Genomic DNA, 19,712 nt, shown 5'->3' with positions numbered 1-19,712 from the left:
GGATATCAGCCCAGAGGATATCATCCCAGAGGGATATCATCCCACACTGCCTGTGGGCAGCAGGCTTGTTCATCTAGACCTCAAACTTCCTAAGAAAAACCCTGGAGTGAAACTTCATGTTACCATATTGTATTTTGGATCATTTGAACGTGACAGATATGGGATGTAAGATTGTTGCATGTGAAGTTGTTGCTTTTTCTTTTTTTCTTTCTTTTTTTTGTGAGCGGTTTTTTTGTTTCCCTCTGGAAAATTAGGGGTAGGATCAGTTCATGTACACCTCTACCCCCCCTTTCTACCCCCCCTTTCTCCTTTGCGTAATAAATCTGCTATACAAATAAGGTTTGATGTGATTGTGATTGGATTTGAAGTGTGTGTATGATGCCAGGACGTTATGGGGTTAACTCACCACAGTACAGCACAGCGGCCAGAACCACCACAGCAGAGCCAGAACCACCAGCAACATCAGGATGAGCAGAGAAATGGCCAGGATGGTCCCATCAGACTGAGAGAGAGAGAGAGAGAGAGAGAGAGAGAGAGAGAGAGAGAGAGAGAGGGGGGGGGAAAGAGAGAGAGAGAGGGAGAGTGAGAGAGGGAGAGAGAGAGAGAGAGAGGGAGAGAGAGGGAGGGAGACAGAGAGAGAGTGAGAGAGAGAGGGAGAGAGAGAGGGAGAGAGAGAGTGAGAGAGAGAGGGAGGGAGAGGGAGACAGAGAGGGAGAGAGAGAAAGAGTGAGAGAGAGAAGGAGAGAGAGATTGAGAGAGAGAGAGAGGGAGAGAGAGAGAGAAGGAGAGAGTGAGAAGGAGAGAGTGAGAGAGAGAGAGAGAGAGAGAGAAAGAGAGAGAGAGACATTACCATCTGCCTACTTGAAGATATCTACTTGTGAGTTTATCTGTATACTTTAGGCTTTGGCTTTGCAGCCATGGCGGTCGTTTGGTTAATTATCCCAGTCAGAAGTTCTATTGGGGTCGGGGGTTTTGAACCGCAGCTCTGGCAGGTCGTACTCACACAGCCCACTGTGGTGATGGTGACCGAGCTGGATATGAAACTGAGCCCTTCGTTCATGCTGACGTAGAGGTTGGCTGCCCTGGAACACAGAGACCTGGCAGCTCAGACCGTACGCTAACTGTGTGATTGATTGATTGATTGAGAGAGAGAGAGGAGGAGGAGGTAGGAGAGTACGTGGAGGGGGATGAAGTCATTTAGTCAGAAATCGTTGGGTTACTTACATCCCCTCTTCTTGGAGGATGGGAGCAGGACACAGGAGGTAGGTGTCCTCCACCACTAATGGCTTCACCACTGGAGGGGGTAGAGCAGAAACAGAGTCATGTTACACAAACGCAATACATAAACTGACGGTTGTGGATGACGAAACGGTGACATGGCTCCTGGAGGTGTGCCCGGATATATAGCCCCGGGGTGGTAAAAGGATAGCCCCTCGGCCCTGAGCCTGGGGGGGAAGGAGAGGACACATCGAACCCAAACGAAGAAGTAGAAGAATACATAAACTGCTCAGGGCTGAGTTTCCCAGAGGCATCGATGAACGCCGTAGCTTACGATGAACGTAGCGCTACGATGCCTCTGGGAAACTCAGCCCAGTATGAGGCCTCGATCAAGAGCCACAGGCATCTCAATGTAACGAGCGATATCTCTGACATCATCGTACTGGATTATCATAATTGGTCAGTGAGGGAACAGCTGATGTGATGACAGCGGTGAGGTGATGTCACGTCTGTCAGGAACTCTAACGAACAGAACATCCCTCTCGCGCACTCCTCCTTAAAGATCAAAAGAAACACAATAAAGTCGAAATCGTAGCTCTGTTATTGACGAGAATCTCAATTCTCCGTGTCTTTGGAGAGCTCTTCCAGCGAGCGTCATCGTTGCACAGGGCTGCCTGTTTACCCTGGCCCAGAAAGGACATACTCCAGTCCTGAGGAAATCACCATGAGCCCTTAACGGCTCCTCGGCAGCAACAGCAGGCAACGGGGTGGGGGAAGGGGGGGGGAGGAGGGGTGGGGTGGGGGGGAGGAGGGGGGGAGGGTGGGGGCAGGGAGCACACCGCAGGAGATCAATACCGCGGCCTGCCAAACGGCTCTCTGGGCCAAAACAAACTGGGCCAGATATCTCACTCGGAGTTCAACGCCGCGGTGGCCTACCTTGCTCTCTGCGTGGAACTTAAACTATCAAAGGGAACCGAGAGGGAACCTACTCTGACTGACAGCACGCGGATGAGGAGAAGTGTGGTTCCAAATCTCCAAGCATTTCATACTGCTGGATGCCATGTGGATTGAGATGCTAGCGAACAGCCCCAGTTCCACGTCACAACATCTTACTGCGTTGTTTACTCCCCGAGCATAAGAGGGGTCAGGCTTGATGTGCAAACAGACATGTGTCCAGGGTTAAAACTCGCTCGACAATTCATAGGAATGACAGATCTCTGGAACTGATGGACCGTTCTGATGAAGTCTGCACAATTCTTGAACACATGACTGGTAAAAGAGAGATTGATGCAGGGTTATTCTAGTAGAGGAGATTCTATCTTTAAGATACATTTTATATCATCCTTTGACCAAAGCAAATTCCTAGGATGTGTAAAAACGACCACGCCTAATAAAACTGATTCAGAGTCAGATTTAAATGTGATAACGGCAAGTGCTGTTGCTCATTCTTCTGATATAATCTGATCTCTGGAGCCATCGCTGCTACGTCCGTCCCCAAAAGAAAGGAATGCTCCGGGTGCGTCTCCCCGGCCGAAGCCCGGAGCGCCTGTATTTACCACTGCTTTTCCTGCTTTTAGACTCAGACATCCATTCAGCTGCTCAACACATGTAGCTACACACAGCCTCTTTCCTATGAGGTCTGGGGAGGGTGGGGGCGGGGGTACGGGTGCTAAGGGAATAGGTACGACAGGAAAGGCGCCGTGGGGAGGGGTGAATGTCACCCTAAATTCATCAGAAGAGCAGGGAAGCCGTCTGCAGGAAACAGGAAAGCATCCCACAGTGGCCTCGCTGTTCTCATTTAAAGGCTCCCCTGCTGTGTTTGAAATGGAGGAGCGGTTTGTTGTGGGTGGAGGACAGACTACGGTGGCCTGGATGTATATCTGGAGGAGTTAGGGCGGCTGCCGGAACACAAGGAGACAATTTATACAATTTACTAAATTGTTTCCATGACTTCCGCTGGTCTGTGGGGAGTTGGGTGTTTAATCACACACAAGGATTTAACATTCAGGGTTACTGTGCTGTAAACTATGTATTTATTCATTCTGAATCAAAACATCTTCACTGGCAGGTCGTTAAGAAAAGATATCTCTTTAATCATAATTAGTCTTGATGACCACATACTGAGGTAAATACGCTCAATCACAGGAAAGGTGCAATTAAACATCAACAGTCTCAGCATTGCGCCAAAAAAACAGAATGAACCATGATGGTTGAGTTAGGCAAATATTGAAGAACTTTGAGCTTAAAGGGACACTAGCACAATAACCAGCTATTTATATTCCCTCCCTCAGTCTAAGGCCTGACATTCCATCGGCTGCTCAGGGTATTAAACCACTTCCGGGACAAACATCTTATTCTTCCCCTCCGGCTCCAACTGACAGACTTGTTTGTGCCTCAGCTCTGGCTTTTTCCCTCTTTGTTTTTAATTAGAACCCCACCTCCCACAGCTACCCGCCGGTGTGCACCTCCATTAGGGCCACTTGTAAAGTCCACAGTGGTAATCTGGATGTGCCTCAAGGGCTTTTCCCCTCATTGCCTTGTGTGTGGCAATCCTTTATCTTCTGTCTCTGGCCCTCTCCCAGGCCACGAAAGCAATGTTCTCTTTAAAAACACAAAGCTGTCATAGCCTACCAGGAACAAACGGTACAGACGCTCATTTAGGCAGAGAGGACTCCCGCCGAGATCCTGAGCTTTGACTTTTTGGGAAGTAGACTTTCGGGAAACTTAACTGTTCCTCTAAACTCCTCTCTAGGTCTGTCATTAATTCTCATCAGTTTCGCTCCTGGAACTCATTAATGAATACTACGTATTCGTAGATCACATTGATCCATTTCATATGCAGAGTTGACGCAGATGGAAACAGATTACATCGTCCGTTAGTACTCCGTTTGACTCAGTGTTCTACTTACTCTTGGTGAGTGTGTCGTTGATTCGGAAGCTGCAGAGAACTTTATCGACGTTCCTAGCATGGAGGAAGCCGTTTCCTCTCACCACCACCTGAAAGGACTCTAGAAGAGGAGAGGGGACACACAGCAGTGACCAAGAGGGCCGGGAGCCAGACTGACACCATGTAAAACTGAATTTAACCAACCACACATACAGTAATGGCTTCTCGTCTGTTTTCAGCGACTCACACTCTGGACAGTAGCTGCCAACAGACTCCTTGAGAACCACCATGTCTCTGACCATAGTGGTTGTTGAAAAGAAATTCCTTCGCCGAACGCTTTGACAAGAAAGATATTGCGGTGAACAAGATTTCAACTGTAGTTGTTCAGACATGTGGATTTAAAGGCTTCCCTGGAGCCAATACCACAAAACCCCAAAACATGAAATGTAAACACTTACTTTAACAGTGAGGGAAATGGTGGTTTGCAAGACTGTAGAACAGATAATGAATAAGCACTACTACACTGAGAAATGGAGACATGATTTGTGTCCGAAGTACAGTTAGCTAACTAGCGTTGGGAAAAGGTCAGGGATCAGGCATTCAAGTATAAATTCAGTTGCTGCTACCATGCAGAGGTCACTGCGTAGCTGGCCCCAGGCCCTGGCTTGGCCAAGACAGCTTGTGTCTTCACTTCCGGGGGGGTCTCAGGTGTGTTAGTAACCGTTGGTCTGAGAGAGCCATGTTTCATGAAGCTCACTTACCTCCTGCACATATGCTGGAGGGCTCAGCAGCCAAGATCTCAATGCAGGATTTCCTCAGGATCTAGGGGAGAGAGGTAAATGGTAAATGGACCGCACTTATATAGCGCTTTTCCACCTTAGCGGCACTCAAAGCGCTTTACAATGGCCTCTCATTCACCCATTCACACACACATTCACACACCAATGGCGGTAGCTGCCATGCAAGGTGCTAACCTGCTCATTGGGAGCAATTTGGGGTTAGGTGTCTTGCTCAAGGACACTTCGACATGTGGACAGTCGGAGTTGGGATTCGAACCACTGACCCTTCGATCATTGAATGACCCGCTCTACCAACTGAGCTACAGCCGCCCCAGGTGAGAGGGGTCAGGGGTCAAGAGAGGCTGGTTCTCTGGAATGACCCTGGTTGTCCAGGTTACCACCAGCATGTGTACCCGTTCTAGATGGTTCCTAGCAGAATCCTCTTCTACCCTCCAGTAGCGACAATGCCAATGAACTCTTTGTGTACCAGGGTCTCTTAAGGGCTGTTTGATGCGAGCTATTCTGGGCTTGCCCCAGTGCCCTACTCTCGTCCTGCTCCATGCATGTGCGTACGCACTGACCGCCTGGAGACTGAAGTGATTTATGACAGCTGCCCTGCTTCTTTGAGTCCAGGCTAGGAACTTTCAGTGTGCTGTTAATCTGCCCCAGATGACCGTCAGCTGGGCTGCCCCCCCCCCTTACCTCCTGCTAGAAAACTCACAGCCCCCGGCAACAACAGCCCCCGGCAACAATACCCCCCCCCCCCTTTTCTTCTCATCCATCAGCTTTTTCAATCAGCTGGTGGGATAAGAAAATATACCTTTGAGTTGGAAACTAGACGATACAGAGCCAGTCTTTGATCGTGTTTAGGTAGTCTCCAGCGGCCGGGATCAAAAGCCGGAAAAGTCATGGACACAGCAGGTTTTCCCAGAATCCTGTTCTGTCTTGATGGATGGAATATTTCTGTTTACTATTCTCTCATCCTGTATTTTCTTTTGTTTGCTGTTTGCTATTTGATCAGTGTGTCAATGGAGGTGGGAGGTATGAGTGCCTATTAGAGCCCATTGCGTTTGAGCCCGGAGGAAAGTTCTGGCTGGGTGGGAGAGTATTGAAGATATTGTTTTGACAGTCCAGAGTCCGTAGTGGAGATCTTACCGAATCAATAACCCCCTGGAGAGCCTCAAAGCCGTCGTTCACAGGGAAGACATGGTCCTTGCTGTCTGCGATCTTTGCCAGCTATCAGAGACAGAAAAACACACACATCATGACACTGAGTAAAAAAAGTTAAAGTCGCACTGAAATGGACGTTTGAGACCATCTAACTTCCTTAGTTTGACGTATTTCCGATGCAAACAAGCTATGAGGGTGGGACATAATGTTTAGAGGAATTTGATTGGAACATTGACAAGTGGACGGGTTTTAAGAACTTTAGACAGATTCGATAGAAGGATAGCGTTGATTGACGGGTGGATGTCGTGAGATCATTGGCCTAAAATCTAAGGTACCTGTTGTCGTCATTGCACGTGACCTACCATTTTCCAGGAAGCTTGTTTGCGCCGGAAATACGTCAAACTACGGAAGTTAAATGATCTCAAACGTCCGTTTCAGTGCGACTTTAACATTTTAAAACCCCACCAAGCCCTCCTCTGACCAGTGTCCGTCTGAGGGACAGTTTGAGACGTCGTATCTAATGGGAGCCCAGTGAGTCAACGCAGTGGAACACACACACCTGCGTCTCGTTGAAGTCTTTCACCCCCACACAGTACACCGAGGCCCCCAGACTGCGCGAGCGGTTGGCCTGTCAGGTATGCACAGGATGAAAGTGAGAAAAACAGGAAAGGGGCTCACACATGGATTCATTTATAGCACTGCATTTCACAACGTCTACCAAAACACCGTCACGTGCCACGCTTGTGATGGCGACGTTGAGTCACTGAAGTCAGGATTTGACTAGTCTCGCATAGCCAGACCTATCTCTTCGTTGGTTTACGCTGTGCCAGCGCCGGAGACAGGTCTGGCTGCACGTATTACCATTCTGCAATAAACCAATCACAGTCGTCTTGGGCGGAGCCAACCCCCGGACGCAGCGACGGTGCTCTTGCAAAATAGTCTGGATCGAATCTGATTGGTGCCGAGAGAATCTCCCGGCCGAATCAGATTAATTTGCGTTGCCAGACTCGCTACTGATTGGGCAGTGTGACAACAAATGACGATGTTTATTGCCAAAACCTACAACCGTTAAGCCAGACTAGGATTTGACAAATGGTGTATGACAGCTATGGTTTTATCGTTGCACAAATGGAATTTGATGGGGGTACGTGTGCTATAGATCCCAATAGAGCCAAATGTTGAATTTCCTGATTTTGGAAGAAAAAGGCCTGTCATTGTGTCAGCCACGCACGCTTGCTCTTGCGCACTCTTTCGGGATGAGTGACTTTTCAAACAGACGTCAGCCTCACTTCATCAATACCTGAGCAGCCTCCCTGTCTGCCCATATGTGTTGGAGGGCACTCGACCGACACGCGACCTCAGGGAAACATTCAGATCATGTCTTAATAATGTCCGTCGGCCCAGAACCCTATTTGTAAGTCTGCTGGACCCCTCAATATTCAAACGTCTGGCTTGGACCCCTCTAAGATGTCTGTGGACGTGCAAAACGGGTTCAATATCTGAATGTCTGGCTAGGCCCCTCTTAGACGTCTGTGGACGTGCAGAACAGGTTCAATATCTGAACGTCTGAAAAAAAACGTTCATTCTGGCTCCTAATTGGATGTCTTTGGACATCTGAAAAAGACGGAAAAGACGTTTTTAGTTGTGTCTTTGCTCAGTGGGAAGCTGATTAAACAGTCTCAATTTCGCAAGCGGCACCTTCTCTCCCTGGATGTTTTGAGGATAAATCATGGCTTCCTGCTGCACATGTGTGGCGAATGACCAGGCCTGTTTCATCGACGGGGCAGATGGGAGATATAAATCTGACAGACGCCATGACCCCTTTTTCCTTCACTAAAAAGAGGGGATCAAAGTGCTACCAGCGTGATGTTAATTGGTGGTAACGTTTGATGTGTGCCATCGTGTGCATACTTTGTGTTTACAGTTTTTTGCCCTCTCTTTCTCTCTTTTTTCTCTCTCTCTCTCTCTTTCAGGCTGTCTTACCTCTCGTTCAGCGTAGTAGAAGAGGTCCTCATGTAGCTCTCCATCTGTGAGAGCTATGATGACACTGGCTGTGCGGTACCCTACCAAGAGACACAGAACTCTCCGTTAGAACCTCAGCTCTGCCATAGAGACACAGAACTCTCCGTTAGAACCTCAGCTCTGCCATATAACTCAAACAATGATTCAGGGTAATCCGCTGTCACTGAAAACTATAAATCAAAGTGAGTACACCAAGAGACAGGCGTAAGGAAAGAGGATCCAAGACCTCCAACAGGAAGAATAGAAGCATTGATTTACACACCTTCAGAGTTTCCATAGTATATCTGCTCACTGGCCTGCAAACGAAGAGGAACTGGAGTGAAACTTTGTCACGGAATCAAGTAACTCCTCCATGCTGATAGAGTGATACAGGAGCCATTTTGGCTCTGATTCAAACAGCCTTTGTTCTAGAGCCAGAATGGAGATGGATGCCGGCTCGGAGCTCAGCTAAAGGCTGACAACAGCTCACCCTCTGGATGCCCTCGTGCATAAAGGTGTCTCCCCCTGGAAGAACCCTCTGGAGCTCCTCCAGGCCTTGGCGAATACGATCCCTGAACACAGCAACGGCAAAAAGATGTCACATCCACAAGTCACATCCACCCAATTATGACATTACTAGGACTAAGTCCTGACAAAGGCTGTCTTTTGATGTTGAAAGAGTTTTCCATTTCAAATAGTGGTGGATTTTATGAGTATTTCAGAATATGGAGATGAACTAAAGGTATTATGAGGTTTTGGCACAGGGCACTGTCAAGCTGTTGGTGTGGAAACGAGGCCTGTGTAAAATAAGATGGCCGGAAGACTATAAACACTGAAAACATTTTGTGGCTGTGAGAAAACAGAGCCTAAGGAAAGATTAGACACATATGCAACGCGCACTATTTAAGAAACACATGTTAAAATTATGTGGTTTTCCAGATGGACATCTATATTAATTGATACTACTAGACAGATATTACACTATAGGCTCTCTTTTTGATTCTGGATCCTGAATGATACATTCAATATGTTTTTGGTCTTTGATAATGCTGGATGAAATATCAGCTCAGTTATTAGAAACACACCTTCTTCAGATTCCCTTCTTACGGATCCAGAATGAATAGTCAAGCTACGGTTGTGAGGAGGCGTGTGATCGTCACCCACCTGTCCTCTGTGAGGCGCATGAGGATCCTCCCCTCGGTGGAGAAGACGATAAAGGACATCCGAAGCTGTGGACTGAGATGGAGAGAAATGAGCAACGATCCCACCAGCTTTGGAGTCACCTTCACCCCAGTTCTCTAAACTGAAGAAGTGATTTGTATTTGAAGGACTTATTTGGTATTCTGTATTATAAGCCCTGTTATATTATATTCAGGATTATATGTCATCAAGGTGTCAGTGTGTGAAATCGGGTAGCATTCAATCTGATTTCCTGTAATCTAGCTAAAGGTGTGCCCCAGGGATCAGTGCTGGGTCCTGTCCTTTTCACCATCTATATTAATGATATTGTCTCTACTCTAACTGGCTGTCATGTTCATTTGTATGCTGATGATACTGTTGTCCACTGTATTGCGGATACTGTTCAGGAAGCCATTGCTTTTAATGTACTACAAGAAGCTCTCACTAATCTTAAACTAGTCATAAATCCTAGCAAATCTAAGTTTATGTTGTTCTCTAGAGCCAGGACTATTGATTATGATCGACTCCACCTTTCAACTGCTAATGGCATGCATATTGAGAGAGTCACAGAGTACAAATATCTTGGTTTGTGGTTGGATGATAAACTCTCTTTCAAGTTTCATGTAGATAATCCAGCCTCTAAACTGCGGCATAAAATTGGCTTCCTGTACAGAAACCGTTCTAGCTTTCCTGAGTTCAGCAGGAAGAGAATTATTCAAGCTGTTTTTCTATCAGTATTAGACTAGGGTGACACTATCTATAGACATGTTTCCGTGACAACCTTGAAATCTAGACTCCGTCTACCACTCCGGCCTAATATTTATTATGGGTGATAGATATGACACTCACCACTGTGTTCTTTATCATAAGGTGGGCTGGTCATCTCTTTCTCTAAGGCGTAACTATCACTGGTATTTATTTTCAAAGCTATTATTGGTAAATGTCCACCTTAAATCTCATCTCTGTTGGACTGGAGCCTTGGCACCTACCAGACGATCTAATGACTGGCTTGCTCTCAGGGTTCCTCGAGTGCATGCTAAACTTGGAAGGGCTGCTTTTTTTCCATGATACTCCTTATACTCGGAATACTTTACAACAGATTCTAAAGCTTGAGGTGAAAAGAAAATAAGGTTATTTGCGATCATATACAATAGTCCATTTCAAAATGTTGACAGACTGAACTTTTGAGATACATTGTGTGCTTAGCTGTGACATGAGCAACGAGCACTAACATCTCAAGAGAGAAAAACACGTCAAAATATGTATAAAAGGACTTGTATATGATCGTGAATAACCTTATAACAGGGCTTATTGCCTGGTGTTGAATACCAAACTAGTCCTTTAACTTCAGTGCACAAAGTGAAACCGACTGTTCTCACCTTATGAACTTTTGCGCCAGATGTTCTACAAAGTGATATATTTCCGCCCAGTGGTGTTGCACACTCCCAGATCTATAAAGACAAGTGACATTGTGAGGGTTATTGCACCCAGACAGAACAGCTGTTAACAAATAACAAATAGTCAAGGCATGTGTAGTATAAAGAGTCTGGGTAGACAACATCTGCACGCTCCACAGCGATGGCATGTTGATGACGGTTGCATCATCATCCGTCTATGTGTGTCACTAGAACACCCTCCCACCCCAACAAACCAATGATGCCCCTGGTGTTCACACCTACTTTACAACACACCATAGTCATGGTTGGACAGCTGCGGAGAAGACAAGCCTGACTGATAAGTTAGCTGGCATCTTTGGACAGCATAAATTACCTCATGCTGATGAATAGCAGTGACCACTCTCCTACGATTACTAACAAATGTCTTTATAATGCACCAGTAATGATCTCAGTGTTATTGCAGTCAGGTAAATTATCCATCATTATGCCCTACATGCCTGAGAGGCTCTGTGATTACAATTAGACCAGTCAGACTGAGCTGTATTACGGCCAACACTACATCAACATAGGCACAGCGCAGCTGACAGAATTATACCCAGATTGTATATCATGTCGTTACATGGATCTTTTCCAATTCATTACAGGATTGTATGGAACACATTATATAGTTGACCATAGTTTATGTTTCATCAAGACCTCCATTTGACCCCTTGACCTCTCAATTTACTAATTGTTCCCCAGAGGGAAGTAAGGATAAAGGCATGAAGGGTTCAGATAACGAGAAACCTAGAAGTGTAGTAATTTATTTTCTAAAGTAAAAAGATAAGCTCTCAACAAGGTATATCATTACAAAAGTTGCTGAGAATGCAGATTTATTTATTTTCTTAAATCCCACTGTCTTTTAGTTTCTGTGCATCGTTCGTATAGTTCTTATCTTTTACTTGTACTCTTAAGTCACCACTTTCTGCTCTCTTTCCTTGCACCATTTCTCACAACACCTCTTTTTCCATTGTTATGAGATATGAGTCCCACCAGCACAGACAGCGCAGCCAAGAGGCTGAAACGTTCTGGAACATCTGGACCTAATGGAGAAAGGGTGGCGCAGACACAGCAGAGGGAGAGGAGGGGACAGACAGACAGGCAGACAGACAGACAGACAAGCAGACAGGCAGACAGACAGACAGACAAGCAGACAGACAGACAAGCAGACAGACAGACAAGCAGACAGACAGACAGACAGACAGACAGACAGACAGACAAGCAGACAGACAGACAGACAGACAGACAGACAGACAGACAGGCAGACAAGCAGACAGACAAGCATACAGACAGACAGACAGACAGACAGACAAGCAGACAGACAGACAGACAGACAGACAGACAGACAAGCAGACACACAAGCATACAGACAGACAGACAGACAAGCAGACAGACAGACAAGCAGACAGACAAGCATACAGACAGACAGACAGACAGACAGACAAGCAGACAGACAGACAGACAGACAGACAGACAAGCAGACAGACAGACAGACAGACAAGCAGACACACAAGCATACAGACAGACAGACAGACAAGCATACAGACAGACAGACAAGCATACAAACAAGCAGACACACAAGCATACAGACAGGCAGACAGACAAGCATACAGACAGACAGACAGACAGACAGACAGACAGACAGACAGACAGACAGACAGACAAGCAGACACAAGCATACAGACAGACAGACAGACAGACAGACAAGCATACAGACAGACAGACAAGCAGACAGACAAGCAGACAGACAGACAGACAGGCAGACAGACAGGCAGACAGACAGACAAGCAGACAGGCAAGCAGACAGACAGGCAGTTCTGGTGCAATGTAAACTCAAAAAGCTTTAATTAGGATAATGAATGAGAAAATAGAACAGAACTCACAAGTGCCCTCCCTATGGAATAGAATGTCAACACATCCACTAATGTATTCTTGTATATTTCTGTGATTGTGAAAACACAGGACACCTCAGGTACAGTCTGCCTTCCAGATCCTTGTCTGACTGAGTTTCCACTTAGCTAAATGTTGCACCACCACAGAAATGTCTGCCTGGTGTTGGCATTCTGATGTAGGTCAAATGGAAAATCCATCTCCATCTATTCTATGAATAAGACTTTTTCTAAGTGGAACAGAGGGAGAGGGAGACCCAAATACTACTGTAAATAAATATAAAGGCAACAGTTACACAGTATACAAATCATAATAAAGTCATTAGTCACTGTTCACAGTGCACAAACTTAACCTTATTGATTTGGCCTCTACTGCCCATAACTAGCCTCATGTAGGTGTGATGCCCACTAAAGTGTGATCATATTTGTATACATTTAAATGTTTGGTTTTATTTAGAGTGCTTAATAATTTGAAAGAGCATCTGCATTTTCTTTTACCTTTTGTCTTTAGTTTTTTCCCACGGTGCTGGGAGCAGGCCAGGCCGTGGGTATACAATGTGAAATTCAGGTCAGTCATGGACATTAAAGGAGTAGTAAAAGGAAAATGCATGTTTATCCCTGTTTTAAGGTTACTTATGATCATATACAATGGTTCAGATCAAAACGTTGACAAAGTGTGTGTAGCTATTAGTGCTCCCATGGCCTAATAACCCATCTTGAATGAACAGCCATTGTCTATATATTACAAAGAGCACTCCCACGACTCACTCCTAATGGTGACCGCATGTTGCCACTCCTTAATGTTGCTGACGGGAGAGATTTATCCTGGCTCAGCATTTGATTGGTTTCAATCCGCGCGATCAGTGCTTGTTATACAAGCAGGGGCGCCAGACTGAGGGGAAAAGGGGGATTGAGTAGGCTACCAAGGGAAAATCCTGGAATTAAAGTTTGCTTTTGTCTGTAATATTTGATTTCAGATGCATTATTGCCATAACTAAGTTTGTATCCCCGCAAAATAGTGGAGGCACTCTGAGCCCCCCCCCCCCCTCTGAAGAAGTCGCAGCAGCGGTTATAATGAATTTCAAAAAAGCAAAATCAGGGTTGCAAAAAAGAAATGAAAGTACAGAAAGAGAAAGGAGGGATATTGAGGGAAGACACCTGCTTGCAACTTTCTTTCAGAGAAAAGCCAAGAGCCAAATTAGCACAAGCTGCACCTAACAGTTCAAAGAATGCTATCAGCAGTTAGATTGAAGGCAGCCAGTCACAGGAATATAACTTATTATACAAGATATTTGCATTGTATAACAAACTAGAGAGGTTTACAATGTCTGGGGGAATCATATAGTGTCCAGCACTGTACAGTAGGCTATTGTGTACTGATATCAACTGGCAATCTGACATCGACTCGAGTGCAGTCGTAGTGCTACTGTAGCTGAGTCTACCAGATACACTAGCTAGCTAGCTAGCTAGCTGTGTGTTACAGTCATTGTTTAATTACAATCCACATTGATCGACATATCAGTTTTCACATCAATGTAAATGTGCCAGAGTTAGCTAGACGTGGATCAAGAGAGGAGGCGGCCACTTCCGTCAAATTCCTTGCACTACGCTCCACACTTCACAGACGACAACAACCCATTGACCTATGTCATGAGTAGGCCTACAGCAAAGCTCAACGCTGTCGCTCATCGTTTGGGGAGCTCTCCGATTTCCGGTTCAACATCAAATATAAGCCTGGAAAGTCCACTTTGGACGCAGATACACTGTCTGGCCTCCCTTTGGATATGGAGAAATATGGAATGACTTGTACAGAGGTGTTCTCAGGTGAGGCAGTGCGTGCTACATGGAATGAGAGACTGGCGGAGGAAGAGAAAGAATCGGCCTGGGTTGCAGCACTCAATATTTCTTCCCCAGACTCTCGCTGGCAGTCTCATTCTCACCTGCCATTCTCATCAGCTACGATCATCTCGTGAGAGCTCAAAGAGAGGATGGTGGCTCAGTTAAAGGAGTCAGACCCTAAAATGACAGACGAAATATGCAAAAATGTAGGTGGAGACACCCAAAAGCTGCTTCTTGAGTGGAGTGAGTTATACCTTGACCTCCTTTACAGATGGACGACCTATGACTTATGACCTATGACCTCCTTTACAGATGGACGAATCGGCACAGGCAGCTAGTCCTACCTTTTAAAATGCAGGACACTAGCTCTGAAACATCTAGGAGACGGGCCGTGCTGGCACAGAAAGAGTGCTGCACCTTGCGAGAGAGAGATTCTGCATGCCCTTTATGGCCAAAGAAATTGAGGACTATGTCACCCAATGAGAACCCTAGTCTGTCAATCACTGGGCATTTTCTTGCTAGCAGTCTTGCTCTGAAGAGACCACTGCTGGGTTTTAACATGCTGGAAGAGGTGATTGGCTACAGGCACAACCTGATCTCAACTCTACCAGTGTGCTCTGTAATGCCATGTTGATACCAGCAAAAAAAGGCAGAGCTCCTTGTGAAGCCAGACCGATAAACCTTTTGTGCAGTGCAGGCGCCTACGGACCGGCAGACAAGACACTGTCATTCCAGCAGGTCAGGTAGCCTGGGTCAAGTGCCAAGTCCCGTCCAACATGTAATCTTCTTTTTTATTTATTGTATTTTTTTAGCTGCAACCAGCAATGTATGCTCGCTCTGTCAGTTGGTTGGTCAGTCATTCAGTCGGTCCACACAAATGTAAAAGTGCAATGTTATTGTTGTCCACTGGACCGTTTAGCCTGTGGTATGTGTGTAAGATTTTGGCACCACAGCTGTTGCTAATCCATTAATTAGACAAGAGAGGAGAAGATTCAGCCAGATTGAAAATGCTTGTATTTGGTCGCAGCTATTGCAAATGTGCATGTTTTTGTAGAACTTTAATAGATTATATAGAACAATGGAATTATAAAACCAAGTTATTTTGCTAATATAGGCCTACAAATAGGTTACAAGTGTGAATTCGTAATAGGGCTTGGGAAAATGTAGTCCCAGACACGACCATCTTGTTTCTACACAGGTGTCTCTATTCGTCTGATTGCATAGGATTCTATGCAGTAGAGCCAATCAGACAAATAGATACACCTGTGTAGAAACAAGATGGTCGTCTCTGGGACTACGTTTTCCCAAGCCCTGCTGCAACCACGTAGCCTACTGTAGGCCTACATGCATGTGCAGCACGGATGACATTGTGGACCGACCAACCAACCACTGTGGTGAGCTACAGAGCTCCTGGTCACAGTTAAAATGCTAAACCTGAAATATTGTTTTAATTAACTTCCGGCAAGTAAAAGGCCTACTATACAGCATATCACCGGTTCGCTAGGTCTGCATCTTTTGTAACCATAATCCATTTGTCCATGTAGGCTGATAACTAAATCCATCTCTTGTATTGCTCACAGCATTCTGCTACTCTCTATTGGAACAGATGACGGAGGCCAAAGGCAAATTAAGGATAAACAGACTGGTTTGATACAGGTACAGTGAATGATTTAGAAAGTGAGTTGCTATTGAGTTGAGCTATTCTTGCGCAAAAACAGATGTGCACTAAGGCTATACCCATAATTCACCCAAAGACAACTTGACTGAGTGAAAATGAAATGATGGAAGCATGCGCAATACTTTTGTAAATTGAACAGGTTTATTTCTCCCCACTACACCTTTTGTAGGATTTCCGTATGATATCACTGTTATGTTTGCTGTGAACATGGATATTTCATAAGAAAGTAGGGCAGATAAACACTGCTGTTGTGATGAGTTTTAAAGAGGTTGGTGTAAGTGATTCCCAACGTGTGCTCCGACCCAAAGCAGAGCCGTTAAGATAGTTTACAGTGCGCCTTCTTCGCCCAAAAAGCATAATTGAGAAAACACCTGAATTGATATGACTGATTCTGTCCTCACCCTGTATTTCCTGAGGTATGTATCACTGGAGAGAAAGGAAGTCTGTTCAATACTAGTAATGCACATCTGCTGTGGACAAAAGTGGAGATTAAGGCCTTTTAAATTGAGCATCTGCTTGCTTCATCTATTCCAGCACATGGGGAAATGTGTATTCAATTGAGATTGTTACATTTGCTCAGAAAATACAAGAAAGCCTACAATGAGATGCACAAACGTTTGCAAAAAGTTGAGATTTCAAAAAGATGGTTCATTTTATAAGGCATTATGTAAATGACAACTAGTCATTTACAGCTTGTGTGATCTTGTAACTTCTTAGGATGTCAGCTCCTAGCAAAAGAAACCAGGAACTACTTAATGTGGCTCCAGGGTACGTTATAATGACTATTCAGTTCCAAGGATGACATCATGACAATCTTTGAAACTGATATTTGCACACGCAAAGACACACTAGCATGCACAACAATGCACATTTGCGCACCATAACACCATACTTTCACTTTTTATTGTATTGTATTGCACTGTATTTTTGTTATGATTATTTTGTAGTATTATTCTGTTGTTGCTTTGCGGCTGAGGAGCCAGAACCCAACTTGCATCTTTTTTTGACAGATGTGACAACTCTGACAGAAGCAGAGGAGGTTTATGCAATTCACTAACCAGCTTCTCCCCTCATTCCAAAATTAATCCCAAAATGTGCACCTATTCACAAAGAAAACAGTCTTTTGTTTGTTAGGGTCGGGGAGGACAGCGGGAGCAGTGGATAAGATCATGCATTTAGAAAGATAAATGATCATATTGTGTGAGATTACATTACACTTGCATTTAAAAGACACTTATTAACAATTAAACGTATGATATTTCTCTCAAGGGACCTTTACCTTACTACTAAAGCTCACCGATTCTACATGGTACACTCAACAACAAACACAACTCACTGTCCCCAGTGGAGCATAACAGGAAGAGAAGAATTATAACTCACTTATCCAAAACGAAGTAGAGGTCAAAGCCCCCAAAGCAGGTTGGTCTAAGCTGCTCTCTGCCCTGGTTCTGTCCAGTGTTGCCAGCTGTCAACACCAACAGCACAGCAGCAAGCACCGCTGTGAACCCGGACCCTTGGCACATTACTCCAGTTTGAGAAAGCTTCATTCAAGGAGAGGAACAATACGACAGCCACCTCGGACAACAATGGGAAGAGAGAAATCACTTTTCCTTCATGCGGCCGATTATTCCTTGTTGCAGTACTTTCCTCCAGTCCCCCTCGGCACTGAACAGCAGTTATCCAAACGGTTGCAGTATCTGGTGGTTGCAGTGACGAAGGAAGAGATGCTGCAAGTCTAATCCGTCTCAATCTGGTCAGGAGACTTTTATCACAGGGTCAGAGACAGACCAGTGATCTCCAGAGCCCCACACTCCTGTACTATCCTCCTTCTCCCTCTATATACTTGTTGGGATGCAGTGCAGCAAGCTCCAAGGGGAACTGTGTCCAACTTTCAGTGTCTACAAACCTTCCACAAGTCTCTGATTTTCTGCTCCTCTTTGACTTAGAGTGTGTGTGTTGGGGAGGGGGGTGATGAAGACAAAGAAGTGAAGACGAAATGGGAGCTTCTGTTGCCGTCTAGTGGTCATGCTAGGAACAGCTAGAGTCCCAGCTCAGCTTCTATAGTGGGCATGTTAGGAACACCTTGAGTCCCAGCTCAGCTTCTCTGTGCAACCACTGAGCACACTCACATTTTCCATTTGATTGTTATAAAATCCAAGATTGAACTAACAAACCGAAATCAAATGGCAAAAACCAGGAGGAGACACACTTGTGAGTTCTGGCGTGTTGTAGTACACTGACTAGCTACATTAAATGCAGGTCACAAGATACAAGCGTCTGCCAAATGACTAATGTAATGGAAAATGTAATGCAAAAACATACTGTTGGCAGTTTCATTTCCAATTTTTTGTTGATTAATCCGGTGGCCTATATATTTCCATCCCATATGTAGACTAACTCCTGCCTGGAGGTTCTGGACCAATCAGGACAGCTGTCCTAATCAACCAAACATGTAATCTGCAAAAAGGTCAAATAACCTGTAAGTGTGGTCTGCCAGGAACACATACTGTAGTACTCTCTCATTGGTCATCAGTTCCACAGCTTCTACACGCAAGCATTGAGCACAACCTTGACACTCGTGATGTCATATTTTTTATTTATATAAATGATCCAATTCACACATCATCAGAAACATTCCTGTTTAATTCATTGTACAAGAACATGATGAAAGAACTGCCTCATTATCCCACCGACGCGGCGATCGGGCATTCCGTGGCTGGATCGTCCTTCTTATAGACCTTGTATTTACACGCTACCAAGTCAAGTTCCTTAACACAGTCCTCAGGGTAAGATACAGGAGTCGAATACCTGCCATCAAATAGTCATCATAAGTAAAAGGTAGAAATTCATCACACAAGGAATACAAGTCATACAACTGGTAAACTACTACATTGCCTTTACTTTAAATGTTTATTTTTTTATTACTCCTTTATTCAACCAGGTAAGCTTATTGAGATAAAGAATCTCTTTTTCAAAAGCGACCTGGCCAAGAGGCAGCAAATTACAATACAAAAGGTTAAATAAAAATGGGCTGTTATGGCTGAGGGTCTATTGTACTACTACGCGTATACTATGCTGGTGTTTAAGATAAATGTGACCCGTTGACGTGTGTATGTTGATCACAGGGATGATTCAGCCTCTAGGAGTAGAACTGCACTTACGCTTGGCAGCATTCATCACAAGTGCAGTCCATGCAGGCACTGTTCCTCCAGGATTCGTCCATAGAATGCCATGTTTTATCCACACTGTCCTGGCAGCGGGTCTCGCCTAAGGAAGAAAACAATTAAACGTCAGCTGTTTGGGTGTGTGTTTGTGTGAACAGTAAACGTTGTCTTTTACCTAGTTTCATACGAAACCTGTAGCACGCAGCATCGAGCAGTGAAGGCAGGACGCACAGGAGCAAGGCTAGGGCCAGTGACCTCTACATGGGGAGAACGGAGGAGGAACAGTCAATCTCTTCAAAAGACGACCAGTCATGACCCTACTCTTCATCTAGTAAAATACCACACCCCTTTTGGTTTTTTTTATACACAAATATTTTATTCTCAAATCAATGTTTTACGTCTTTAATTTAACCTACACGTTAACAATAACAAAATATATGCCTGACTAAGCTTGTTTAATTGATGCCAACAA

The 19,712-nt window shown here is 45.0% G+C and overlaps 1 protein-coding gene across 1 annotated transcript; it reads right to left on the bottom strand.

Annotated features, from left to right (window-relative positions):
- Positions 1–374: 374 nt before the first annotated feature.
- On the bottom strand, positions 375–18,749 carry LOC311324676 (anthrax toxin receptor 1-like). Its single transcript, XM_084457213.1, has 13 exons — positions 17,457–18,749; positions 10,614–10,685; positions 9,220–9,291; positions 8,546–8,627; positions 8,339–8,372; positions 8,038–8,117; positions 6,614–6,682; positions 6,040–6,120; positions 4,867–4,927; positions 4,128–4,226; positions 1,225–1,294; positions 1,004–1,082; positions 375–502 (listed from the first exon to the last, which is right to left on the bottom strand). The coding sequence occupies exons 1-13, from the start codon at positions 17,621–17,623 to the stop codon at positions 398–400; spliced, it is 1,071 nt and encodes a 356-aa protein (XP_084313339.1). The 5' UTR covers positions 17,624–18,749; the 3' UTR covers positions 375–397.
- Positions 18,750–19,712: the final 963 nt, after the last annotated feature.

The sequence above is a fragment of the Borostomias antarcticus genome (assembly GCF_949987555.1).
Source record: "Borostomias antarcticus genome assembly, chromosome: 23".
NCBI classification, from domain to species: domain Eukaryota; kingdom Metazoa; phylum Chordata; class Actinopteri; order Stomiiformes; family Stomiidae; genus Borostomias; species Borostomias antarcticus.
The sequence above is the reverse complement of the archived record's forward strand: the minus strand, read 5'-3'. Positions and strand labels throughout refer to the sequence as shown.

Bases quoted from the DNA above. Each gene is read 5' to 3' on its own strand.
- LOC311324676 (XM_084457213.1), bottom strand. From the start codon at position 17,623: ATGAAGCTTTCTCAAACTGGAGTAATGTGCCAAGGGTCCGGGTTCACA. The intron at 9,292-10,613 runs GTGAGAACAGTC...TCTCCATCTCAG, and splicing joins CTGGCGCAAAAGTTCATAAG to TCCACAGCTTCGGATGTCCT. The intron at 503-1,003 runs GTGAGTACGACC...TCTCTCTCTCAG, and splicing joins CCATCACCACAGTGGGCTGT to TCTGATGGGACCATCCTGGC.